At 45.2% G+C, this 28,000-nt stretch overlaps 1 protein-coding gene across 3 annotated transcripts; it reads left to right on the top strand.

The window, feature by feature from the left end:
- The first annotated feature begins 11 nt into the window (after positions 1-11).
- On the top strand, positions 12-26,003 carry LOC146338581 (ras-related protein Rab-6B-like). 3 transcript variants are annotated; one of them, XM_084814082.1, is made up of 8 exons: positions 12-141; positions 6,982-7,040; positions 7,795-7,848; positions 10,113-10,218; positions 14,839-14,950; positions 19,243-19,336; positions 19,622-19,688; positions 21,945-26,003. In XM_084814082.1, the coding sequence occupies exons 2-8, from the start codon at positions 7,011-7,013 to the stop codon at positions 22,007-22,009; spliced, it is 528 nt and encodes a 175-aa protein (XP_084670208.1). In that variant the 5' UTR covers positions 12-141; positions 6,982-7,010; the 3' UTR covers positions 22,010-26,003. The 3 variants fall into 3 exon arrangements, with proteins under 3 accessions (XP_084670208.1, XP_084670207.1, XP_084670206.1); XM_084814081.1 differs by lacking the exons at positions 12-141; positions 10,113-10,218 and adding exons at positions 686-929; positions 14,502-14,607; XM_084814080.1 differs by lacking the exon at positions 12-141 and adding an exon at positions 686-929.
- The last annotated feature ends 1,997 nt before the right edge of the window (positions 26,004-28,000 follow it).

The raw sequence follows: 28,000 nt of genomic DNA, 5'->3' as shown, positions 1-28,000 counted from the left end.
TCCCCTTCGCCAGTCGCAGCCGCGATTTGTTCTCTCTAATCTTCGGCCGCGGTCGCTTCCGTTCCCGTTCCATGGGTGGCGGCCATAGACATACGAAAGGGGGAGAGTGATCCGCAGCTAGGCGCTCTGAAGAAGCCGGAAGTATGTTATCGGCCATAGAGATAGAAACGTAGAGCCACACCGGCTGGAGCGCCTGTCTTTCCCGCCACCTTCGTGCGGGCGAGCGATATCCGACCTTTCCGGTCGCTTCCACACTGACGCTCCTTCGCCGGTTGCTTTGGGCGGCTCTCGCTTTCGCCCGAAGGGCTTCGTGGGACGGTCCAGCTCGCGGGCGGGGAAGGGGCCTTCCGAGGGGGCTGGACTGCAACTCTCATGACGCTTCACGTCCGGCTATGCTGGGTGGGGCTGACGGGAGCCGCAGCCCGACGGCGCCCGGACAGGCTGCCCGCGCCTGGTCTCACGCGAGCGACAACGGAGCCTCGGCGCGCGAGGGGGCGGCTCGCTGCCCAGGTCGCGAGCGCGGGCCCGCCACAGCGCCCCCGCTGGCCGCGCCCGCCTCTTTTTCGCCCTATCTCTACGGCGCGCGCTTCAGCCTATCCCCGCAGCCGCCCGCCCCCGTGACGCTCGCGTGGGCTCTCCCCCCTGCGGGACGGGATGAGCTCACCCGCCCGCCCGCGCAGGGGCCGCGCGGAAGTGACGCGGCCGGGCGTGAGGCGGCTCGAGCGCGGCCGTTGCGGTGCCCCCTCTCTGGCCGGCGCGGCCTGGACCGGCTTCCCGCGGCCTCCTCCCCGGCGCGCCCGCCGCCGCCGCTCTTCCTCCTTCCCCGCGCCCGGCCCCGCCCTCCGCCATGTCCGCGCCCGGAGGAGCAGGCGGCGAGTTCGGCAACCCGCTGCGCAAGTTCAAGCTGGTTTTCCTCGGCGAGCAGAGCGGTGAGGGCCGGGCCGGGCCGGGCCGGGCGGCGGCGGCGAGGGCCGTGGCGGGCCGCGGAGAGCCCTCGGGCAGGCAGCCCACCCTCCCCGCGCACTGCGCCGCCGCCTCCAAACGCCGAGGCGCGGCCGTGGCGTTTCCGTATCGCGTCGTCGTCGTCCTCTGCTCAGGCAGTCATTCCCTCACTCCGGGGCCGTCAGATGTGCACGGTGCTCCGGGGAGGGAGAGGCGCGAGCAACGGCGGGCAGATCCTCCCCGCCGCTCGCCTTACGCGGCCGCCCGAGGGCTCGCGCGCGCCCGTGGCCCTGGCGAGGCCGGGGAGGGGCCGCGGCGCGGCGCGTGCTAGGCAGGAGGCCTCTGGCTCGGCCTCCGGGAAGGGCCCGGAAAGGATCTCCAGCCCTGGCGAGTCGCTGCCGCTCGCTGTCGACAGCGCAGGGGCCGAGGGGCCGGCTCGGCGTTAGGCGGCTTCCTGCGGTCCAGATCTGGGGCGGAGAGGAGGAGCTGTGTGTCCCCGGTGGCTTTGCTGCTGTAATGTCGCTTTGTTGCTCAGTCGTGCCCGACTCTTCGTGACCCCATGGGCCACAGCACGCCAGGCCTTCCTGCCCTGCGCTCTCTCCCGGAGCGTGCTCAAGTCCATATCCATTGCATCCGTGATGCTATCTAGCCGTCTCATCCTCTGCCGTCCCCTTCTCCTTTTGCCTTCAGTCTTCCCCAGCATCAGGGTCTTTTCCAGAGAGTTTTCTCTCCGCATTAGGCGGCCAAAATGTCACTACTTATTAACTAATTGCAGCATCATCCGTGGACATGGTGCTTGGCAGATTTTCTAACAGATGAGAGGTGGGAACAAGCTGTGGGGTGGTGGCTGCTGCTATTATTATTATTATTATTATTGCAGCTACCAGTCTGTAGTTCCTTCTCCCCGTGGCCACGGTGGCTTAGTGGTTAAGACGCTGAATTGCCGACCAGAAGGTCGGCAGGGCAGCAGTTCGAGACCCGAGTGCCGCGTGACGGAGTGAGCTCCCGTCTTCAGTCCCAGCTCCTGCCATCCTAGCAGTTCGAAAGCAAGGAATTGCAAGTAGATAAATAGGCACCGCCTCGGCGGGAAAGGTAACAGCGCTCCGTGCACCTCGGTGTTCAGTCATGCCGGCCACATGACCACGGAAGCGTCTTCGGACGGCGCTGGCTCTTCGGCCTAGAAATGGGGATGAGCACCACATCCTAGAGTCGGACACGACTAGCTGGGGACACCTTTAGTTCCTTCTCCCACCCACGATTTTGAGTAGGGGGTTGAGGAAAGAGAAGTGTACTACGAACCTGAGGTTATTTCCTTCTCCATCAGGTGATACTATCATAACATGGGGTGTGCCTCTCCCAGTCCGCTCCACCACCACCCCCATTGCGTTAAATATCGTATTCTTGTGGACATGCCAGGGCATTTCAAGGGAAGAATTGTTTCAGCAACTCTTCGTTCTTTCATGTATTTAGAATTAATGAGATCAGAGTGGCATACGCTAAAACCATAAAATGATATAACAAGCAATGGCAGCCAAAATATGTTGGAGAACTCAAAAGCCCAATTAAAAAGAAAAGTTAACTGTCCTAAACATAAGTAGAGAAGGAGCTATATGGATCTCCCGGGAAAGGACCTCCAGAGATGGTTGAGAGAATGCCACAAAAAAAAAATCCTCTCACATGTTGTCATTTTATACCTGGAGGGAAAGCTTTTTAGTTTTGGTTCTCTTTCTCCACCCCCCACCCCTTACTAATTATATGGCATTTCCCACTCATTTACCCATCTTCCAATTTTACAATCAGGGCTGAAAATTCACTTGGTTATGCCTTTGCAAGGGATGCTAGGCCTGGTGGTGTTTGAAAATTTATCCCTGTGACCCCAGTGAAAGGTTGATGCCCAAGGGCTATGATCCTGTACATACTGAAATCTAGGAGCGTGTTTCATTGAACTTGATGTTGCTAATTTCTCATTAAATGTGCATAGAAGAAACAAAACAAGCCCAAATGAGATATTTTCTAAGAATTGCAATTGTTTTCCCGTATTTTTCCACACCTTGTTGACCCTAATCTTATAACTTTCTTCTTTACCACCACATGTTTTCCATGGTAGGTTTGCTTACCTGTCCATGTTTTGGTCTGCCTGGTAGTGTTCATTAATCCCCAGCTCTCATTTGTTTTAATGGCTTGTTTCTTAAGGCTGGATGTTTTTACAGTGGCATCACAGTTTTGTGTCAGCATATTTATCTATGATAACATAATTGTGCGAAATTGCTGTTGCAGGTTAGTTACCTAGGACAGTGCATTGCTGGCACGTGAGCATGCTTATAGAGCTGAGCTTACCAAGTGATGAGCTCATCGCCTCCTAACATCTCAACTGATCACGTGATTTGATCCTTACTGTTCCAGAGGACAGTTCCTAGGACACTTATTACCAAATGTGTGAATAATAAAATCAAGTTAAAAGCATATTTTATAGGAGTATGGCTAGAGAATTGTTCCACATAAATTTCTCTCCAGTGCTTTGAATTGCACTGTGGCTAAAGCCCAAAATCCAGTGTATTGAAGCATGATAAGGGAGGTAACAGAAAAAAGTACTCAATGATGGTATAAATATACAAGCACAGAGTAGTACAGTTTTATGTCTTGAGCGGACAGACCAAAATTATTTGAGTTTAAGCCAGTACACCAAATAAATTAATCATAATTCTTAAACACAGATGTAGACAATGGCATATTCTTCCACTTCTCATACTTGCAAACTTATTTGTAGTTGTGGCTGTACTCAATTTTACCTTGTAGTGAAGGGAAGAAAAATGAGAATTAAAGGAAGACTGCGATTCTTACAAGCATAGCTTTCAGCTTATACTTGTTAAGAGACTGATTTCAGGTGTTATAAAGTAGAACAGCCTTCCCCATTCTGGTGTCTTCCTGATGTGTTGAACTACAACTACCATCACATCTGTGGGACACCAGTTAGGGACGGCTACAGTCCAGTGTCTTTGGGGAGAAATGGGATATCAGCCCTATTATGTGGAATTAAGATTGGTATGGAAATCTTACTTGCAATTGTTAAAGTACATGTTTAGACGTGTGTAACAGGCCTATAGCCACATACTAAGGCTCACAGTGCCAGTAAATCAATGCTTTGGATGGGACATAGCGCCCCTTGCATAGTATCACCAAATTATGCCACCCCACAATTTTAGGCAGTTTAAGAGTGGGGTGCACACTGGCATTCTACAACTCATATTTGTTTCACACTATGATGGATCTTCATCTTTGTGTTTGCTTTTTACATATTTATCTCACACCGCTGAGTCCACATAGGAACTCCTTTTCCGTAAAGATAGAAATATAAATAAAATGCCCTTTGTAATAACTTCTAAAAGCTGTAGATCCAACATCTCATGCTGCTTTCTGTAGGTTAGCTGGACTTTTCAGCCAAAGTAGTAGTATAATATGATAAGCCATTCAGAGATCTCCAGTGTGTTTGGGGAGATTTATTTATTACTAACAACAAAGCTAGCGGAGATGACAGTATTCCAGCCGAGCTATTTAAAATCCTAAAAGATGATGCTGTTAAAGTGCTGCACTCAATATGCCAACACATTTGGAACACTCAACAATGGCCGCAAGACTGGAAAAGGTCAGTTTACATTCCAATTCCAAAGAAGGGCAACGCCAAAGAGTGTTCAAACTACCGCACAATTGCGCTCATTTCACATTCCAGCAAGGTGATGCTCAAAATCCTACAAGCTAGGCTTCAGCAGTATGCGAACCGAGAATTACCGGAAGTACAAGCTGGGTTTAGAAGAGGCAGAGGAACTAGAGATCAAATCGCCAACATTCGCTGCATCATGGAGAAAGCAAGAGAATTCCAGAAAAACGTCTATTTCTGCTTCATTGACTACGCTAAAGCCTTTGATTGTGTGGATCACAACAAACTGTGGCAAATTCTGAAAGTGATGGGAGTACCAGACCACCTTACCTGTCTCCTGAGAAACCTGTACGAGGGTCAAGAAGCAACAGTAAGAACCAGACATGGAACAACCGATTGGTTCAAAATTGGGAAAGGAGTACGACAAGGCTGCATATTGTCACCCTGCTTATTTAACTTATATGCAGAGTACATCATGAGAAATGCCGGGTTGGATGAATCAGAGGTCGGAATTAAGATTGCTGGGAGAATTATCAACAACCTCCGATATGCAGACGATACCACCCTAATGGCAGAAAGCGAAGAGGATCTCAAGAGCCTCTTGTTGGGGGGGAAAGAGGAGAGTGCAAAAGCTGGTTTGAAACTCAACATTAACAAAACTAAGGTCATGGCATCTGGCCCCATCACTTCCTGGCATATAGAAGGGGAAGAAATGGAAGCAGTGACAGATTTTACTTTCTTGGGTTCCAAGATCACCGCAGACGGTGACTGTAGCCATGAAATTAAAAGACGCTTGCTCCTTGGGAGGAAAGCTATGGCCAACCTAGACAGCATAGTAAGAAGCAGAGACATCACCTTGCCGACAAAGGTCCGTCTAATCAAAGCTATGGTTTTCCCAGTAGTAATGTATGGCTGTGAGAGCTGGACTATAAGGAAGGCTGAGCGCCGAAGAATTGATGCTTTCGAACTGTGGTGCTGGAGAAGACTCTTACGAGTGCCCTGGACTGCAAGGAGGTCAAATCAGTCCATCCTAAAGGAAATCAACCCTGAGTGCTCATTGGAAGGACAGATAATGAAGCTGAAGCTCCAGTATTTTGGCCACCTAATGCGAAGAGAAAACTCCCTGGAAAAGACCCTGATGCTGGGAAAGACTGAAGGCAAAAGGAGAAGGGGACGGCAGAGGATGAGATGGCTAGATAGCATCACGGATGCAATGAATATGAACTTGAGCACACTCCGGGAGAGAGCGCAGGACAGGAAGGCCTGGCGTGCTGTGGTCCATGGGGTCACGAAGAGTCGGACACGACTGAACAACAACAACAACAACAAATTTATTTAGTAGATTTATATCCCACCCATTGACTAGAGCCCTCAAAGTTGCTTAGGGCACAATCGTATGCAGGTTTTGACAGAAAAAAAGTCTTACAAGTCCCAGCATTCCCCAGCCAGCGTGAAGACAGCTGTGGGACGCTGGGAGCTGTAGGATGTTTTTCTGTCTAAACCTGCATAGGATTGCACCCATACAGTATTTATAAAATGCAACAGATACAGAAAGAACCACATGCTCAAAAAACAGAACTGAATAATACAACCAGCTCCAGTTGAGCAGGAGCTAGCATCTGATATCCCTTCCCATAGGGCAATTGATGTTAAGTGGCTCTGTGGGGGGAGTCCCACTGGAGATGTTGTGGATTCTATAGTGGATTTTTGCAGAAGAGAGTGGTGAGGAGTTAACTGAACTTTTCATAGAGCCATATACAGTGTCTAGTAGCATATGTATATTTTCTTAGAGTAGTTGGCAATTATTCTGAAGTTACAGTTGGTTTACACAAATATAGGGAAGGTTAGTGGTTCTTGCTACCAAGCAGATAATGCTCAGCAGTTGTCCTGTGTATTTGTCCTGTGTACTTTCCTTCTGATAAGGCTGTTCTTTGCTGTGAGAAACTCTCTTTCCTGCCAAGATGTGAAGCCCCCTTTTTCTCCTTGATGAAGAGTGGGATGTGTGTTCTTCTGGCAGTCTTTAGCGAGGTGAAATGAGCCCAATAAAATCCTGGATGGATTGGCCTGCTGCCTGTTGTCATCTGAGAGGGGGAAGTGCCACCTGCTCAGGAAAACAGCCCCAGGGGCATCACCTGCTGCTTCAAGGGAACCAGGGCAGCTACAGCTTAGTGTTGAGGGGTGTGTGTAAGCTTGTCTTTGCTTTTATTGTCTGAATCCACTTTCCATCAATAAACATTCTTTCACACAAATGGACTTGAGTCATATTGGTATCCTCGAATCTGTTTAGTGTGGGTCCTGAGTGGATCAGGCCCCAGGTTTAAGACAGATACCTCACCTATTACTTTTATCTATTAAAAGTACCTCTTCTTCCTCCTCTTCTGTAGTTGGAAAGACTTCCCTGATCACCAGATTTATGTATGATAGTTTCGACAACACCTACCAGGTAAGTGGGAGTATAGTGAACACTTCAGGCTTATCAGATCTTCTTTGTTTTTCACTAATGACCAATATGCAAAATAGTGACTAAGTATGCTAAGAATAAGGGACACCATCCTTCTGAATACATGCTTGTATAGGAATCTTTGGTCAGTACCAGAACCAAGCTCAGTCCTTTCTCACAAAAATCTCCTCATAGTTTTCCCCCAAGCCTTCTTTTTCAGCAACCTAATTTAGGTGGGGGAAACTTTTTAGTTGTTGATATTGTATGACTAGGAGCTGGCACCTGGTGACCTATGGATGTTTTGGACTACAACTCTCACACTGGCCATGCTGGCTGGAGTTTATGCTCCAAAGCAGTAGATGCAGTCCAAACCATTTGGAGAGCACCAAGTTGCCTGTCCCTGTGTTGGAGAATTGGGAGTCAGAAACCTTTGCTGATCTACTGCAAGTCACCCAGCAATGTACCAGTAGATCTAATCTACCTTCTGTCCACCCCAGTCCTAGACTTTAGAAACTGGAGGGAGTCTAGAGGTATAGAGTCAGGATATGAATTGGACACACCCATACTCTTCCAATAGAGAGGAGAAAATTTTATTGACTAGCCACAGGTCATTTTAATAATTTTATGCTGGCTTTCATGTTTTAATTCTGTTTTAGTTAATGTTTTGATCTTGTTTCAAGTGTTTTGTTGTTTGCTATGTATTTGTTGAATTTTAGTCACTTCATGAGGGTTTTATTGACTTTTCTCATTTTTCCAGGCAACTATTGGAATTGATTTCCTCTCAAAGACTATGTATTTAGAAGACCGCACGGTGAGTGGGGTTATCTGTGTGTTTAACCTGGCAGGGATGTGATCACTCTACAGACCTACGCTAAGCGTGACTGGTTCACCTTTCAAGAGTGCCTCTAAATCCCATAGCTGTGCCTCCATCCATAGTCTGTCGCAACGAGGAATAAGCGGGCTGTGATGTGGGTGTTGATTTATGACACACTGTGCTCTGAGGTAGGACGACAGATCTGCCTGGAGCTCAGAAATTGTCCCATTGAACATGGGAGCATTTTGTCGGCAGAGCTTGTATTTTTGAAGCACTTCTCTCCATGATCCATGAGGACTAGAATTATGCTGTCTTTAAAAAAAAAGAAAAAAAGATGGGAATGAAAGAGGAGATCCTTGGGAATCTACATCACAGGACAGATCATATACAAAATTGCAAAGGAGGACTAGGTGTGATATGGGCAAATGTGGTGGTTTTACCCTTCAGTCTGTTGGAACTGGCTTTCATTGTCCCTGTGTAATTTCAATCTTCAGCTCCAGCACCCTGACTTCTGAGGGCTGGAGGGAGGCCAGTCTGGCATGTAGAAACATATCTGACATCCTATTCTTAATTTTTGTAACAGTCAAAATGTGCAGAATGCCTTCAAGTCCTTTCGGACAATAGCTGTATGGAGAAAGGTTAGGCTCAGAGGAAGTGGTTGTGCCTAGGCAGCTCCGTGAACGTGACGGCTTAGCAGGAATTTGAAGCTGGGCCTTTTATCTCCAAACCACATTCTTTTCCATGGCACCATATTGGCCCAGTGTTTATGATAGAAAATTCAATGTTATCTGGAATCTCAGTTTGAATTGGCTGTGCTTCTTGTATTATTATCATGCATGGTGTGGAGAATGTGGATAGGGAGACATTTTTCTCTCCCTCTCACAATACTAGATCCCGGGGACATCCCATGAAGCTGATTGGTGGGAGATTCAGGAGAGATACAAGGACGTTCGTCTTCACACAGCACATAGTCAAACTATGGAATTAGCTACCTCAAGATATAGTGATGGCCACTAATTTGGATGGCTTTAAAAAGGGATTAGATGAATACCTGGAGGAGAAGGCTATCAATGGCTTCTAGTCGTTATGGCTATATGCTACCTCCAGTATCAGAGGCAGTATGCCTATGTATGCCAGTTGCAGGGGAACATGGGTGGGAGGGTGCTGTTGCACTCATGTCCTGCTTGTGGGTTTCTGGTGGGCAGCTGGTTGGCCACTGTGTGGACAGAATGCTGGACTAGATGGAGCCTTGGTCTGATCTGGCATGGCTCTTCTTATGTTCTTACTTTGCGTTTGGCTGTCCGAAATAAGCCAGGAGTCATCTTAGTACATTATACAACCTATTCTTAGGCAGAGAGATAGTCTTACACTTTAGGGAATAGCTGTATGTAGGAACTTGGCTTACAGTGCAAAATAATTCTTTGACCAGCAAACAACCAGTGTGCCCTGCCTGACAATTGCTTATAGCACCTGAATGGCCCAGAGAGCTTCAGCTAATGGAGGGTATAGAAGTATAATAAAAAAATTAAAATATTTTGAATTGGTCAGCAATGTTGAATGCTCTATGCAGTGATTCCTATAATAAGCCGAAGGTAAAAGACTTTTTAACCATTTATTTATTTATTTCATTTGTATACCACCCAATAGCCGAAGCTTTCTTCCAAGTGTGAACAGGAACAGAGGCTTGGCAGGCTTCTCTTTATTATGCTGCTGATTTGAGACACAGGCAATGTACATCTAATGAGGTGCATGTGGAGAGCTCCACTGAAACCTCTACTGCTTTTTGCATTGAGTGTATGTTTGTACATACATGTGTGTGTTAATGAGCCCTTGACCTGTGTCTTGGCTGAAGTGCTTAATAAGGGGAATCAAGAACAAGGTTGTATGTTAGAGGACATTTCATAGGGGCCTGATTTCGTCACCAGTTCCTGTACCTGCTTGTTTCTGCTGTGGGTAAGACAAAATGGTTAAAAAGCTTAAGCCAGCTGATTAAGGTGCCGGGTGAGACCCAGCGGCTGGCTGATTTGACATAAAGGGATTGTTCAGAGGTAGAGATGGCAAGGTATCCTTCGGCAAGCTCTTTGTTCATTTTGCACGGGATTTTTGTTTTGTTTTTTCCTTCTGTTTATTACTTGCATTGTTTTGCCTCAAGAGTTTGCATTCTTTTTTTTAATTTCATGTAAGTTTTGTTTTGTTTTTGTTTTTCCATATTCCTGCTCTTTCTCCTCCCCCCCCTCCCCCCACATTTTCTGTTTTCCCAGATCCGGCTGCAGCTGTGGGACACAGCTGGCCAGGAGAGATTCCGCAGCCTCATTCCCAGCTACATCCGGGACTCTGCTGCGGCTGTCATTGTCTTTGACCTTACAAGTAGGTATTGGGGTTTAGCGTCTGTGAGGGCCTTGCTCTTCATTGAGGAGAGAACTCTACTGTCCTCAGGAAACAAAGCAGGATTGAACCCATTCCCAAACTGGCAAAGACAGTTCAGTAGAATCTGTTGCTACTGACGAGAGGACACCAATTAATTTTTTTTAGTACATAACTCATAATTAGACGAACATTGCTGTTACATAGATACAGATTTTGTAGCACTTCCAGATAAATCTTTGTGATACCCAAATGTGAATTCCTACTACAAAGAACAATACAATTATACCAGTTTTAATAGAATGCACTAGGTGTCCGTCTCCCCACCAAAGTTTTGATATCAAGGCAAAATCCTGGAATTCATTAATTCATTCATTAACATCTAATAATTTATTATGTTTCCAATATCTAGCCTATAACACTTTTTATTGATTGATTGCATTTATATCCCACCTTTTTTCCTCTTGCAAGGAACTGAAGGTGGCTTACATGATCCTCCTCCTCTCCATTTTATCCTCATAACAACAGCCCTACCTCACTTTTTCTGCCACATTCATATGTTCCCATAACCTCTTTAGGTCAAGCTCTTTATATACTTTATATTGATCAACAAAATAACAAAGGATTAAGTTGAACTTCATATCCCATTATTATACTTAAATATAACACCTTTTGGCTATGTCTGGTGGCTCAACTTCTTGGTTGCCCCCCCCCCCCCCCCCCCCGGATTACTGTAGGTAAGAACATAAAGTCCATGCTGGCTCAGACCAAGCATCCACCTAGTTCATCATCCTGTTTCTGACAGCCATCCAGACACCTTCTGTTCTTGAGCTTTCTGGAATATGAGGGCAATAGTCTTTCCCTGCTGTTCACACCCCTCCCTGCCTCCGCCCAATGAATAGATATTTAGAGATGTACTACTTTCAACATAGTTTTCCTTTAACTACCTTGGCTAGCAAGCATTGATAGATCTCCATATCTTTGTCTATTCTAGGAATTGGGAACATGTGGACCTCCAAATGATGTTGGCTGCAGCTCCCACTCTCCCTCACTGTTGGCTTTGCTGGCTTGGGCTGATGGGAGTTGCAGTCCACCAGCAACTGGAGTGGCCCGCATTCCCCAGCCCTGCACAATGCCCTTGGCCATCACCACATCATGTGGCTGCAAACTTCATGAATTTTGTGTTCTGTGAAGATCTGTTTGTTGACATATGTTGCACGGGAGCAACTAACCCTGACATTTTAGCTGGCTCTAATTTACAGCTTCAGAGAGTTTCTTGGGCCTCTTAAGCCTCTGCCATTGACACTCCTGCAGGAGTTTTTGAAGGTTTCTTCTCCGTATTCCCCGCTATTTAAATTTATTTATTTTTATTTAATGTATTTATGTACCCCCTTCATCAGAAACTCACTACTGTGCAGTTCACAATAATACAATTAAAATACAACCCCAATAACACCATAAAACACCGATGAAAAACAGCAGATGGAAGCTTGATGTTAGAAATGTTAGTCCAGTATTAAATGCTGGACTCATCTCAAAGAAGTAGAGAACTAGTGCTTATAATAAAGTGGACAGGCATACTAAATAGATCTCAGAGAGAGAGAGAGATTACTATAGTATGGATGACAGTCCTTTGGAGAAAAACGTCAAGATTCAGCTTGCCTCCAGGGGGTAAAAGTTGGAGCAGAACCCTCACCCCCTTAGCCGGTACCCCGAATTGGAGATATGTTTGAATGCACATCCAGAACGAATTTGGTGAGGCAATATGCTCAGCAGTCTTGCAAGCCTCTCCATACACATGGTTCCCTGTGTGCTTGGAAGCCTGCATTGCTGGAAAGGACCTTCAATGTAATATCAGCACTTTCTGTGCAGTTTCACAGTTTGGTTTCTGTTATGAGAAGGGAGATGGGGGCGGGGGGAGACATATTGTTGTGCAACACATTTCTGCACTTCCAACTTAGCCCTAAAGTCTTGTGCTGTGACATACATAGTTGTGATTTCTACGTGCCCCAAGTTCTCTGTGGCATCTTGTTTGCTTTCCACTGATGTAGCCAGTGGCAGGAAAGTCAAGTAAGAATGTGTACACTATGTAATAGTTGCTCAGAGAGAAGAAGGTGGTTGGGAAAAGGAATCTTCACTGTATACTATTAGGATCTTCAAAAAACATGTTCATACATATTTCCAAAGGGAAGATTTCTTGACCTGCCATTGTGGAATAAATGCTGTAGTATGTGATGCCTCCTTGTTTTTTCCCCCTTAACTCAGACTTAAAATTGAAACTATAGAATCTGAAATACACAGTTACTGTTCACATAAAAGCATGCTGGATGTCTTGAAAATGTTGCAGTTCTACATTTAGAGCTCCTCAGACAATGGTTTGGGTTATGGGGTTTCCTGGAGTACTGGCCTTGTTGACAAAACAGCTTCTAGTGCAAGGGCTTTCAACAAATAATTAGCAGTGACCACATGCTTTTGGACTAGAGGTATGGCTTCCTGACTTGATGACTCTTCTGACTGAGGATGCTTACCATTTCTCCAGTACAGGTCCATTGACCTGTATGCACAGAGGAAAGAGGTTTGCAATTATGGAAACAAGTGATGCCTCCTCCTGCTCTGGGCGTTGTTCCCCAGTGTAGAGTTTGGCTAAGCAAGGTCCCTATCGATAGTTCACCTTGTCCCTGTCTTGATCCTCCTTGTTCTTGCTATGTCTATCCTATATTGCTCCTGCCACCTTACTGTTTTCCTGCATTTTAGCTCTACCCTTTTTCTTCCCATTTCAGTCTTTAGCAGACATATATGAAAAACGATGTTCATGTGGGGAGAGAGGCAACCCTGTCCTTATAATAACTCACCTATGTTCCTAAAGCTCATGTCAATATGGTAAATGGTAATGCCAGTAGCATATGCCTTTGGGGTCTGCCTGGTTGGAGGTGTGATGGTTTGAGCAACCTTCTCATGTAGAAGAAGCTTCTTCCCAAGCAGGGCAGTCAGCAAGCTGTTGGCTTCCTTTCGCTCAACTGCACTTGCCATCTTGAATAGTTGGGCTACAATCCCCACAGGACTGCCTTGGCTTTTATCTAGTGTAAACATTCAGTGGCCCCACTGAATTATCTTCCCTTCCTTGTCCCATTAATCATACTAGTTTGTATTTGGAAATGGCAGTAACAACCTTGCCCCATGAATCCACTTCAAGAAATTGGGTGCCATCTGAACTGTCAAGCAGTGGCAATATTAGAAAGATCTTCATCTGTAGTCTCATCTGGATGCTTTCTTCCCTTGTCTTTCAAGTAGACAAGTCCAAGAATAACGCTGAAGATGTGGTAGAAGGAGTAATCTTATTCAAGACGCCTTTTCAGATGAAACCCTTGAGGCTAAACCAAATTGTTCTCTGTTGCCCCATAGCTAATTAAAATTTTCTGTTTTCCCCACTCCTAGAGGAAGGTCTGTTTCTGTGTTTTAATAAATATAAGCTGTTAAAGTTTTTTTTATCTTGGCCTTCCTTCAATAAGCTTGGGATGTGGCATATAGGGGATTATCCCATACTTTTTCTCTCATCCATGTGAAGCTAGGTTTGGCTGAGTGTGTATAACTGACCCAGAATCACCCAGCAAGCTCCATGTGTAAAGGGAGGTTTTCTGTGATTCATACTGCATTACTGTGGACCATCTCTTGGAGGAAGCTCCTTCTTGCTGATGCTGTTATCAAATGAATGCATTGTGCACTTTACAGGAGAAAATATTGCCCACGCGCATGCTGAAAGGAAGTGTTTTGACTGCACACTTAATGGAAGCTTGAATCCCCTGTAAGTGAGAATCTGTTGGGCTATCTAGATAAAGCTATTCTGTAAATGCAGTACATAAACCTGATCAGCATTCTTTTCTGTTGTTGAACTTACTGGAATGAAGTACCTTTCCCAGAGGAAGATGGCCTCTATGTACTCACATAGCCCAGAGTATCCCTTGTTGTCCTCTACTATGCAAAAGTTGAAAGAATCTACTACTCTGAAATTAGTCTTATTGACACCACTGGCATTGCCCTGTTTAGTAGCATCCTTTTGATGAGGAACTGTTGTATTGTGGAGACAGCGGTTAGCTTTGTGGTGAAAGTCCACCAAGTTTTTCTTGCATTTTCTACCGAGCTGTCTATATGTTTAGAGTCCTGTTGTGCAAGACAAATCTTTGGAGTTCTATAAAATTCCTTCTAATACATTGCCTTTTCTCTAAAGGACAGTTTCTTCTTCTTCTGTCTTTTGTCTTTCTGTTTCTTCCCTGGGCTGGTACCAGCAGGTCCGACTTCAGCTTTGGGACACAGCAGGCCAAGAAAGGTTCCGTAGCCTCATTCCCAGCTACATCCGTGACTCAACTATTGCAGTGGTAGTCTATGACATAACAAGTGAGTGAGAGATTTGTTTCATTGTGTATTGACACATTCCCCTCAAGGAGAGGTCGGAGCACAGAAGCCCCATCCCATAAAGATAAATCAGTTTGGCTCATTTTATGTTGTGCTGGCAAACAGGCCTATGGGTTATGCAAGTACCTTGTTTTTGCAAAAGGGCCTTTAGAAAGCTTTTGACTCTTTTCTTGAGTTTTGACTGTAATGTATTGAGCTGCCTTTTCCTTGCAGATCTGAATTCCTTCCAACAAACTTCCAAATGGATTGATGATGTGCGAACAGAAAGAGGAAGCGACGTTATTATCATGCTGGTGGGGAATAAAACTGATCTTGCAGACAAAAGGTAACCTGAGGAGTTGAAAATCGGGCTGCTTTGTTTAGTCTGTGCTGTAAATCTTCCTAACCTCAATGTCTTGCTCCTTTAAAGATAACTAAAGATACCAAAGGTTCTCTGGTAGCAACAAAATTGAGAGATATTTGCTTGAGGCTTCCCTGTCTTCGACGAACGGAAGGGCGCTATGCATGGGTCTTTAAAGGTGCTATCCCTCTCTTTTTTACATGTGACTTTTATATGAGAAATTCAGAGCGCATCTTGATCCACTAGAGACCTAATGCACATATGGTAAACAACTGTACAAAATAGAGTCCGATTCGTGGCAGAGATGGCTAACTTCCTTTGGAGGAAAACTTTGTGGCTTCACCACGCTTCAAGAAAGGCAGCAGGTGAAATTGTAGCTGTCTGTCTCACCATTGCCCTCAGTTAGAGGGAACTCATGAAAGCAGCAGAAACAACAGAGTCTTGTGGCACTTTAAAGACTAACGCGTTTACTTGAGTTTTCATGGACTAGTGGAGTCCATCTCATCAGATGCTTGAAATATTACCCTAAGTTGGCAGGTATACACGCGTACGTACGTGTGTGCGCATGCACGCATGTGTACATGCGGGGAGCAGTTGTAAGCACGTCATGCCTCTGATGAAGTGGGCTCTCCTCCATAAAAGCTTCGTAGTGCAATAATATTGCTAACTATCTCATAGTACCAGCTTGGCTGGTGGCTAATTGACTCTTGATACAGAATAGAAACCCCATCTCTCACCTGCTCACAGCATGAAACCAGCAATAAGCTTATCAATATGCCTCAGATCTGTAAAGCAGAATGGATCTCACTCCAGTTCTAGGCCTACAAAACAATGAAGCTGGCCAGAATTCCAAGCACAGAGAGTACTGTACACTTCTCCTTCATGTAGTCCTGTTGCTTCTTAAAGAAACCAAAGTGTGTGTGTGTGGGGGGGGGCTTTCTGTGGCTGCTAGTGAACAGCTGTGGGACACTGGTCAGTCAAGTAACTTTTTAGTGGAGAGATTCTTGCATCAAAAGTCTGATGGGTGTGCCCAGGTAGCCCCCTTGGGCAGGCTGCTATCTTGAGATAACCTTTCTTGTGGTAAACATCTCCATATTTTTTACTATCTCTTACAAAGCATCTAAAATTTTCTGTGTGCTGGACAGATATTAAAAGACAGTATTTGGGATCACATCATGAAGACCTTGTGGCTAGCAGGTCCATATATAGAGTTAGAACATGCTTTGATCATATGCTCAGAGAATGATGCAATGAACTCATTAGATAACAAACTGGCGTTTAATCATCTTCCAACAGCTACACTGCTTTCCCCCTAATTACGCCTCCTACAATTCAATGAGCCCATTTGCACATAATGGCAACAAATTGTGGATTAATCCACAATTTGCTGGATTGCATGCTGTGCGCAAGCCATTTCTTATTTGAATACGCAACCTCTGATTGGCCCAGTCATAAGTTGACTTGTGATGTGTGAACCTGGACACTATAGGTTATTCTTGGGTTAACCCCAAAGTTAACCTACGATTAATTGTTAGTTTAGTTTATGTGTGAACTAAGTCAATAGTTCAGTTAACCGTGTACTTAATATAACATACCTCTGCTGTTGGTACTTCCATACAGTGCTTAATCAAGCCTATAGATTTGGTGTTTTCCAATTCGTCATTTGGGGCTTTTCACCTGCAGGCCTTTGCTGGCATCAGTGGCAAGCAATGAACAGCTAGTGAAGATGGCACACCCAGGCATAAGCATGGCAGTCAGGGAGCCCTTAGGCCACCACTGGTCCCAGGAATAGCCTCTGCCCAATTTAAAATTTCAAACCATGGTTTCCAATTCTGAGGGCAGGTGCAATCCAGAGTTTGCCTGTTTGGACATCTTGACAACCATGGTTTGTGTTAAACAGGAAAGCAAAGCTGGCTGGCTTCTGATCCCCCAAGTCATGGTTTGGATTGTCTGAGTTGAGCCCAAGAGACTATGATAATAAAATAATGTGAGGAAACAACGAAGATGTCTCACATAAAATTGCAGAAGGAAATCAGGAGCGAGGAAGAGAAGCTTAAGGAAAACATATGTGCATATTTCTTCATATACCCGCTTTTGTTTTACTTTTTTCCTCCATACTGTACAAGCCACAGCATGAGCTGATCTATAGAACAGATTCTTCTTTGACTTTAGCTCTGTTCATGAATTCACAGAGGACACTTGTGGAGCGGGGAGCAAGGGTGATCCTGCTGGCCCTGCCTCCCAGTGCCACGATGCCCACTGGGCTCTGCCCCCTGACCTCTCTACATTTGGTGGAAAGTCTGAATGGGGTGCCCACATATGTACAGCCACATGCGCTTAGACTCCTCTGCACTATTGGTAGCCCTATGCATGTAGAAGGTAGTTGTGAATGGGGTTAGAGAGGGGAATGCACTGCAATAACGTCTTATCCATTTTGCATCTTTACCTTGACTGGCAAGTGTGAGGCCGCTGCCAATAAACATTACTAGCCAATTGGAGCAGAGGTTCATTATTAAAAACCAGCCTACCTGCCTTTTAAAATGAACAAAAGCATAAATTGCCAAGTTAAAATATGTGGTTTTGTGCAGACCTCTATTAAAATAAGTAGAGAGAAGCCTAGGCCACTGCATTTGGACCACTATGCCCTGCAGTGTCAGGAGTGGAGAGCAGTCATTTCCCCCTGATTTTTAAGGGTAGATAATTGGGAAAGCATCTAGTTGTAAATAGCTCCAGGAAGCACTTCTGTGGAACACAAGGTTGCCTGGAAATGGAGCTGCATGCAAAACATTTCTAAAGAGACCAGAGCCTGAAGTTTGGTTCTGTTTGTAAGAACATCACACTACCTGACTTGACAAGTAAAGTGCAGGAGGCTGTGTTGGGAAGGCTGTATTGCATCTCAGGGGTAGGGCACCTGCTTTGTATGCAGAAGATCACAGGTTCAATCCCTGACATCCCCAGTTAAAAAGGTTATTAGATGATCAGTAAGACTTCAGACTGAGACCCTGGAGCAGCTTCTGGTGTTCCTATAAACGGAGGTGACAGTGCAATTCTGTTTGGAAGCTGTGGGCAGCCATTTCTCCTTCGTTGTTGTTGTTTGTTTTAAACTGATCATAAGGAATTCAAGGGCAGCTGATACTTGCGGCCGTGATTGATCAAGGTCATGCCCGTAACTGTTTTTAGAGCAGGAAAATCCCTGCCTGGTGTGGAACCCTGGCTTTTGCAAGTCGTTCCAGACATTTGGAAACACTTAAGAAATCACTAGCTCAGGGCTCAGCTTACCAGGGCTGCGTCTCATGTGCCTTCTCTGAACATTCAGGTTCATCACAGAAATCTCAACAGAATCAACAAACTGGCTTTTGCTCACAGTTGCTCTTATCCTTCGGTAAAATGTGATCATTTCAGTTGAGCTGCAGTATCCAAACTGCTGACACGCAACCCATTTTATTGCTTTATTTTGTTGGCCTGTGTGCTTCTTCCTTCTGTGTGCTGTGTGCTAACTTTTCTGTTTTTGGCTGATCTTTTGTGACTTCATTGTTTTAACTTCTTTTTTTGCTGCCCATTAATTCCCTTTAGTTTTCCCCCCTTCCCCAGGACTTTTTTCATTTCTTTAGAAGAGGGGGCAAGAGAGGCCTAAGAACTCAGTAGGATGTATATTGAAACCAGTGATAAAACAGAATTTAATATAAAACCAGGTATGTACAGGGTGTCAGAAGTGCTCTTGCGTGCTAATGGTTAATTCCTACACAGCAGTGAAATAACTATTTAACAATGACCAACCCAACCAAAGGAGACTAACCATTTTTTGTGGCTTTCCCAGTGCACGACCACCTTTCTGTTTTCACAGGCTCATACAGGTAACAAAAATAGGTTTAACCAGCCCCTGGTGGCCCACCATACATGGCTATGTGGCTGTGTTTGGTTTGATGGCACATCAAAATGCCTCCCTGCAAAAAGATCCCATTACCTTAAGAGATCCCTACCTTTCCTTTGACTTCTTAATATAACCACAGGGGCCTCTTTTCCCCGCTTAAGGATCTATAAATACAATTGTGTTAAAGCAATCTTATTCTAGCCTCGTTTACTGCTTTTGCTCTGTGATCCCTCAGTTTCTAGTTTGGGGGGTCCCTTAAAAGCTTGAGTCTCTGGAGGTGGGAGGTCAGAGATTTAGGAGCCTTCTAACCCTTTTGCAGCATAAATAGGAAATGGAGGGAGTCTTAGTCATTGAATCCTACCTCAAATGTATAATACTTGATCTTTCTCTTTTGCATCCTCCCCAGGCAAATTACTACAGAAGAAGGCGAGCAGAGAGCCAGAGAACTGAGTGTGATGTTCATTGAGACTAGTGCAAAGACTGGCTATAATGTGAAACAGGTAATTTGGTGCTGCATCCAGAGAACTAACTGCATTTTAGCACCAGGTATCAAAGAGCTTCACATGTCTCTCGATGCAATTTAGATCTCACCAGTTTGGGGCATGGCTTTCTTAGTGGTGAAGTCTTGTAATGGATGGATTTCTCCTTCACTTAAGGAAAAGCCAGCCGCTGCTTTACTCCTGACTTTACCGCTTTTCATACTGAAAGTGTGTTCTGATGCCTTTTCTTTCCTTGCGTGTTCTTGAGTTCCTTTGTAGGCACTACATTTTCGTTTTGCCTTTCAGCTTTTCCGCCGTGTGGCTGCTGCCTTACCTGGGATGGACAGCACTCCTGAGAAAAGCAAAGATGACAGTATCCTTGCCCTGGTTCTCAGTAGCTTTCCCCTATGCTGCAGTCTGTTGATGTGAACCTTTTTACATCTGCCCTGCAATTCTTGGAAGGCCATCTCTTGGATTTAGCTGTATTTTGCCAAAGTATTGGTAGCAGCTTATTTTAATGTGTATCACCACTAACTCTAAGTAGAAAATCTCAACTCGGGTTGCTTACTGCTGCCATTAATGCTATGTGGGCAAGTTGCAAGACTCATCATGTCTAGATTGATGCGTGATGCTCACAGAGGTTTTCACTGACTCTGTAGTTCTACGCATACCAATTTTACATGTATTTAGTTCTAAATAAGTGCTGAAAAGTTTTCTGAACTGCTACTGGATATTCAAAAAACAAGTTAGGGTACAATCCTATGCATGTTTAGACAGAAAAAAGTCCTACAATTCCCAGCATGCCTCAGTCAGCATGGCTGGCTGGAGGAATGCTGAGAGTTGTAGGGCTTTTTTCTGTCTAAACATGCATAGGATTGTGCCCTTAATCAATGGGGCTTCAGGCTATGCTAAACCTTCTTCCTTGAAGTGCTAGTTTTCCATGTGCAGGCAATTTGGGCAGGAAGGGATTATGCAGTAGCGGATCATTCGCAAACGCAACACATCCCACTTGCAGCCTGAAGTATTGCAATCCAGCAAAAGCTGTATCAGATTCTGCTGATAGTATAAGGGGAAATCAGTCTATACACTCATGCTTATCCTTCTGTTCCTGCAGGTTATGGGATAGTTTTCCATTGTTCAGTGTGGTTAAGAAGAAAAGCAGGGCAGGAGAACAGGACTGATAATTTCTGCAAAGAACAGAAATGCGATTACAGATTTTTTCATATCTAAGAGGGCAGGGGGAGTGTCATTCTCTCATTTTGCTCTGAGCCATCCCTTGTAGAGAACCTTACAGTGATAATGCTCCAAGTGCCTGGCTATATCTCCAGTGTTTTAGGCACAATTTCTTGAAAATATGTTACATCTGGGCTGATTGGACGCTAGATTTTAAATAGTGTTGTGTCAAAAATTTATCTCAACATTTATTTATTATTTTTTTACCGTTCTCATTTAATTGGATAAAAAAGAAATTGCTTTTGAAAAGAAATTCAGAGGTGAAATTTCAGAGAAATTCTTACGGGTAGGGTTTGGGTTTCTTGTCCTTACTTTGCTTAGGAGGCGGCCAAGGAGTGTGCACAAGTGTCCTGTCTTCCATTGTACAGTCATCTCTCCAGCAGCCTCCTCAGCTTCCTACACTTCAAGTTAAAGCCCAGACATCATAAGATATTTCCTCCTAAAGGGCCTTTTCAGATCAGAAAGCGCAGGCAGCCTGGGAGGCTAGCAGTGATTAGGGAAGCTCAAAAGCACCACAAAAACTTTAAAACACCCTGAGAATGAGGCAGAACTATGGATGCCTCTTTCATGGGGGAAGAAAATGTTCAGGAAATTGGAGGACAGATTTTGGCCATAGCTCTGCCTCTTCCCTGGAGCTGGACACAACACGGCCCCCTTCACACCTGCATTGTCGTAGATGCAAATTGGGGACCAGCCTGCCAACACTGTTAACCATGCTGTCTCTGGCTGAATATGTAGCCAGAACCTGGGCTGTCTCTCTTACACCTGGAGTTTGTGAGCTTAGAACCTGGTCAGCAATTAGTTTGTCCAGAGTGGACAGTAGGTGTGGTTGGCCCTATTTTCTTTCTTGTGCCTTTATCTCCATCCTTTCTTCTCTTGCGTTGAGCCTTTACAGGTACTGCTGAGGAGGGGGTGGTACTTCTGGAAAAGCAGGGGTGGGAAGGACAAGGGCATATCCTCTTAGGGAGCAATCCTATGCAGATAGGCGGCAGCCTGTCCAATGCATGGCGGGAGGAGTGCGGAGGGGATCCTGCATTTGCAGGTAGACGGCCAATTTTGGGTGTCTAGCCGCGAGACGTTGGAGCGTGGGGTGGGGAGGCCGGACGACGCACAGGAAGTGTCGTACCAGCACTTCTGCGCTCCCTGCCCCTGGGAATGCCCCCCTCCGTGCTGCTCTTATGAGCCCGGAGCCCCGGGGACAATCCGCACTGCCTACAAGGCAGCGGGGGAGGGGGTGGAGAGGCGGTTCTCTGGGAACCGACCAATCCTATGACAGTGTAGCCACTGTCTAGCAGCCATAGGATTGCACCCTTAACCTTTCGCTATGCGCCTTTTGTGGCCCTTTTGCCTGTTCTTACAGCGTATTGGCTATTTTTCCTTAACCTGCCATCTCCAGTGATTGACATCAAACTAGAGAAACCTCCCGAGCAGCCAGTAACGGAGAGCGGCTGCTCCTGCTAAAGGATCCATCGCGTGGCACCCCCTTCCCAATCGGCCAGTCCCGTCTCACTGAAGAGCATCACTTTTCATTGACTAGAGAAACGTAATTTTCCAAGGGCTGGAATCCCAGTCCAATGCGCAGTTGAGCCCCCCTGTGCCGTGGACAGCCCTGGCTGCTCTCTCCTACTGCATGGTGTGAACCCTCAAATATGTCCCATCCCTTGTTGGTTGTTGCACTTTGGTGCTGTGGCACCCTTTTACTAGGTTTCCTATTTGGGGTGTGTGCACCTAGCTGTGTCGTCCTATGAATACAAAGGGGAGGATCTTTTCTCAATTTAGGAAAACACTGAGAAACCTACAGCAAAGAAGCTAGTGGATCTGGGACATCCCCTGTTTCTTTACCACTGCTTTTTATTCACCCCTCTCCCAGAGGCTGCTCCGTCACTTTGGTTTGGCCATGCTTGCCCTTGCAGTGGGAGGCGATGTGTGTACTCCAGCGCTGACTTCCTGCAGGGTGGCCTTAGCCACCTGTTTGCTTCCCCATTTGGGCTTTGCTCCTCGTTCCTGGAGGGTCAAGGGAAGGGAAGGAGGCAGCTCAGGCTATGCGATTGACACTAGATATTTCTACTTCCAAGTTGCCCTTTATCTCGACGGAGTGGCTAGCTATCTTTAGTTGCAGATTGCTTACCCTTTTTCCTGAAGGATGTTGGTGCTCAGTTTACAGTTAAATATGGATAGGGAGGATAGGTAAAAGTGAACTGAATGAGGTGCGGAGTCTTATGTGGGAAGCCTGGTTCCTGCATAGTGATGAACTGGGAGTCTCAGAACTGGGATTTGGGTATTCTTAAGTACTTTCTTGCACCTCCAGTCCATTCTCACCCTAAAAACAGCTCTTTGTCGGTGACGTATAAACTCCACAGTTGCAAGCTGGGTTAAAACAGGGACTTGGAGACGAGACTCAGACCAGTGCCAGGAGCTGCTATGTTTGTATTATTTATCACTTATGTATCCTTTTAAATATGCAAAGTGCTTTACAGCTACCTTCATGCTTCATAGCTCATTACCATTTTTATAGTTGGCTGTGAACATCGCATTGTAGTCCATGGCTAGCTATAGGAAGGACCCTCATCTGAATTCTGTGCTTTTATTCCACTGGGTTATTAGTTTGGCCTTCAAAGTCTAAAGTGAGTGACATAGCAACTCCCCTTCAACTGGACCAGCCCCTGTATATGAAGCGAGGTGTAGGATTCTTCTGTTTTGATCTAATTATTTTTTCAGAACTTGCTGTTGACCAATTCTCAAATACTATATAGGCATATATATATAAATATATATTGGGGTAGTTCAGTTTTACTTAATACACAGTGAAAGAGACTTTAATCCTTGTCTGATGTCTGTTTGTTCTGTGTAAGATTGGCTTGTGTATCTAACATTTTTAGAGGACAAAAACTGGTACAGATCTATCGAATTTCTTATTTAGCACAGAATGTGTTTTCAAATACCTCCCCCGCTGTTGGATGCAAGTCGTGCTAACATGCAAACTGACCTGGGAGACGGGTAAAAGACAGCATGAACTGGGTAATTGTTTTTAGTGGTACTTGTTGGATGAATCACCCATTTTGTTTGGGTTGAGGTGTTTTGTCTGTTTTAAAAGCCAAAAAAAATTGTAATCCCTCGATGCACAGGAGACCCTTCCTGTCACACTTGTGTATGCCTGGGATGTGACCCTTTGCTGGAGGTGCTTCTGAGCATAGTCTGTGGACGTATCTGTAGGCCTAGCTTTATTCTTACACAGGAGTTGGGACTATAAAGAGCAAGAGCAGGATATGTTCCGTACCTATTTTCTTGGGCACAGGTTTGGGGTGAAGAGTAGTTTTCATTAGCAATCAAACTACAGGAAATACTCCTTTGTGACTTGTTTCCTCGCCCATTTGTTCTGCCGTGCTTGGGCTGCTCCTGGCTTTGGGGCACGATATGCCATTAATCTGGGCCAGTGGAGTGTTTGGAATAGAGCTGAAGGGTGTGGATTATGGAGAGGTCTTCCCATCAGCACAGCATAGGAAAAAAATTCTCTGTCCACACCGGAGGGCTTCCTTGGAAACCCTGTGTGCTTGTACCAAGAGAAGGGGTAGATGTACCTCAACCTTGGGAATGTTGCACAGGAGCTTCTCCCACAAAATTTGCTCTCATTTTTAACTTCTGGCTGCGAAGGTGCACATGGTTCTTTCCAAAGGGTGCTGGCCTGCAAAGGGTTTGTTTCCTTGGAAAGTGTTCTTCCTCTTCCTAGCTTAATAGGGTTCCCAACTTGATTTCCAGCAGATTCTTGCCCCTTAGCAGCTGACCAGCTGGGAGAAATCGAGCAAGTGCAGCTTTAGCTCTTCAGATAGATTGCAAAATGGAAAAGGCTTGTCAGATTTTGCTAATTTCTATTGTAACAACAAAAAGTATTCAGTTATACATTCATGAGTCTCCTTTCGGCCCAAGTAGGGGCCCCCAAGGCAACTTACAATTTGAAAACTTCAACCACATTTTGAAAACTTAAAACATCACCAATGACAGAATTAAGGGCAGGAGAGAATCTTAAAAACAGATTCTGCCAAGTACAACCTAAATTACTCAAAAGAAGAGAGACTGACTACCCTTAAAAAGGCCCTCATTAAGAATCTGTCACTCTTGGATTTTGTTTGTCTTTAATAATTTCCCCAAAACATAACTCCTGCTGAAGTGGAGAGTCCCAACTTAATCTCGCGTAACTAAGGAAAGCCCAGGTTTTCCACATAGGTGCAGTCTTTTTCTTCCATGGTTAACATGGAACATGGTTCCAGTTTGTACTAAGCTGTGCCGCTAAGATGAGAGCTGTTGCCTTTTCTGAACATTTAAGTCCGGTTCTCCTGCTCTAGCATCTGGAAATCTCACATAGGTAGTTGGGGTGTATGCTTGCATATATCATGTAATGTCTGCATCAGGCATACCCATGGATCACCCAGTTCCTGCAATCCCTGCTCTCCTTGCCGACAAGGAAGGATTATGGGTACTGGGCCTATGTATGCATAGTGATGGGTACCCCTGATCCCCTGCTCCATCTTGAATATGGGATTTAGAGATTGGCAGTGTGTGACCAGCCCCTTAGCACAGAAGTCAAGGACTCACATGGCTTAAAACTCCCAATGCTTTACTAGAGCATTAAGTAAACACTTCTTTTGTTCATTAGTCTGTTGTGTCTTAAAAGCATGGGACAGGTAAATAATAGACTAGTAAAGAATAGGGAGTTTTAAGCAATGTGCATGCCCCATTATCTGTAAGGATTTTAAAACAATCCTCATCCCGCCCTATTCCTGCCCACTGAAAGCCAGCCTTCTGAGAGGGTCTGCCACTTCTGTGTTGTTTAGGATTTCTCTGGTATTCTCCCATCCCCCTTTATCTGAGCACAGGCACTCCCTATGTAAAATATATTTCTCTTTTCTTCCTCAGTAACCTCTCCAGCAGAACTGGCAAGCCTACAAGCTTGCCCCCCTCAGTTTTGAAAGTGAAATGCCACGGCAAAGGCCTGTACTCATCCTGTGTATATATACTCCCTGTTGTGTGGGAATTGCTGGTGTCCTGTTGGTGTGTCCGTTCTCTCTCTCTCTCTCTCTCTCTCTCTCTCTCTGCAGTTGAACTGGTGCCACTCTCCCTTTCTCACTGGCAGCCCAGTCCTGCCACTGCTGTTGTGGTGTTCTCTCAAGGCACACTGGAAACTTGTCTTTCCAGAGAATAGGAATCTAAAAAAATGCATAAATGTTTGTGGGGGAGGGATGGGGGCGGTTGGGCAGGTGGGGGTGGGGTGGGGGGAAACCTGGTGAACAACCTAGTTCACTTTCCACTGCCTTCTCTGTGGATGTGTATAATATTTTGAGTGTGTGTCTCGGGCTCTGCTGTCTCCTAGCTGTTAGCCAAGTAAGTGACTCTTAATATATGAATATTGACTGTCAGACTGCAGCTGTGTATCACACTAAATAAAGTTAATTTCACCACGGCTTTGTTGTCATTGTGATAGTTTTTAAGGGAAGAAGGGGTTGCTGCACTAACCTGCCTCTTTATCCACAGATCTTCTTTAATTTTCTTATATCTTAGAGAGGATTCTGCAGCAAACTAGCCCAGATTCTGTGCCAGGACACCTCAGTTCTCTGGCATATACAGTGTAAGGCAAATGTGGACATGGGGGCTTTGTGATACCATACTGTTGATGCTATTATCGGAGAAGGATGGGGAGCTGTGTTTGGGGCTGAAGTTATCACTGGCATCTTGTTCGGCCCCTCCCAGAACTTCTGACATTTGCCAGAAATCGTTCTTGTATTTTGAAACTTATATTTGCAGTCGTAAAGGTTAGAAACCTAGCTTATGTTCTAATGAACAGTGGGCTTTTAGGGATGCTGAATTCTGCATCCATCACTAAATTCCACACAACTGCAATCAACCGAGCCTGGTCTGTGTGCATACACCCAGGCATGTTGGCTGTTGAACAAGTAGTGCTGTGTTTTATGCTCTACTACTTCATAGCCTTGCGGATCTTGAGACTAAATTCAAGATTGTAAAAGGAAATTGTTAAAAGGTGGGGTTAGATGACAATGAAATGTAAAAGGTTGATGACAATTCAACTAAAGCTTAAATGTATGCAAAAGAAACAGATCATGTGTCATCCATATTGGACCTGAGCACGTGAACTTAAAAATGGGTTGGGTTTTAAAGTGAAAAGCATACAGCTAAATAGATCATGGTAGGATGCTTGCAGATTTCTTTGGTGTTGGATGCACTGACTGGGCACATCATACACTCGAGCCTGTGCAGACTTCCTAGTTGGGACTGAGGAATTTGGATGGCCAACATTCTTAAAACAGCCCAAATGATCAGTTGTGGAAAGTGCCTTTCCACAACTCTTTTTTCTTCTTGATGACCTGTAATGAGTACTACCACAAATAGGTGCTCTAAAACCATTGTTCTTGGTTCCCTGTCCAAGCATCCTTCCAACCCCACCTATCTCTACTTTGTTGTTTATCTTGACTGCTCATTAAGAAGGGTGGGGCTCTTGGACGAAACAGTTTAATGTTTGGGTTTTCGCTTTGCTGGAGGAAATAATTCATAGCTTTGCAAGAGTGACTGGTTTAACCTGCCTTCAGCAGCCCTTTTTGCTGTATGTTTAACAGGGCTTTAAGTAAGGGAGTGAGTATGGATGAATACTGTAAGAAGGGGCATTCCTTTGTTTACATCCCATTAGTCAGAGGGATTGCTTTGGGCGGCTGGGGAAGCCAGCTTGTAGCTTTCCAATCATCCTTATCACACAGGCTTTGTTTTGGAGGCTTCTCACCTGTTGAATCTGCAAATAAAACACAAACGTGGAGCTGTTTCAACAGAGCAGGACATGGTGAACTATAGCCACAATACCTGGTAACGGACCAGGTTCTGCCAGTATAAAAGGCAGTCTTGGGTTTGGGATTTAGTTCATATGCATACCAATGCTGTGTGGGAATGAGCCTTGTGAGTCAAATGCCACAGCATTTATGTTGCTTCATGTACCTCAGATGCAGTGCTTCTCCAAGCGAATTCACACACGAGAAACAAAGCAATGTCTAAACAAGCCCCTGAGTTACTCAAAATGGACAGATTGCCCCTCCCAATATTTGTTTAGCAGATGTTTATACCATAATCATACAAATAAATACACTGAAAAAGAGTAAATATAGCTGAAAGAAAGTACAAGGTGTGCATGTGTTTAAAAAACAGACCACCTACAAGGCCCAGGTAACCAAAACGTATCCAGGGAAAACCTACATGAGGAAGGAGATCTAAAAATGAAGGTGTGTTCTTGCTCACTGTTACCCATCTCACCTCTGAGGGTGGGAGCACCCAGAAGGAGGGTCTTATTAGATGACCATTGTATCTAGGCAGGTTGGTATTGGGAGCAAATGTGAGGCTTTTGTAACCTCATTCCTTTTTCCGCTAGAGATTATTCTGAAAGAGACCACCTTACATACA

This window comes from Heloderma suspectum, chromosome 9, assembly GCF_057233095.1.
Source record: "Heloderma suspectum isolate Gila_16-S chromosome 9, 16-S_ref, whole genome shotgun sequence".
Classification (NCBI taxonomy): domain Eukaryota; kingdom Metazoa; phylum Chordata; class Lepidosauria; order Squamata; family Helodermatidae; genus Heloderma; species Heloderma suspectum.
Note: the sequence above shows the minus strand (reverse complement) of the source record. Positions and strands in the feature narration are given on the sequence as shown.

Excerpts from the sequence above, each read along its gene's own strand:
- LOC146338581 (XM_084814081.1), top strand. The coding sequence starts at position 848 with ATGTCCGCGCCCGGAGGAGCAGGCGGCGAGTTCGGCAACCCGCTGCGC. Across the intron at positions 14,951-19,242 it reads ACTGATCTTGCAGACAAAAG|GCAAATTACTACAGAAGAAG; the intron begins GTAACCTGAGGA and ends CATCCTCCCCAG. Across the intron at positions 19,337-19,621 it reads CTGGCTATAATGTGAAACAG|CTTTTCCGCCGTGTGGCTGC; the intron begins GTAATTTGGTGC and ends TTTGCCTTTCAG.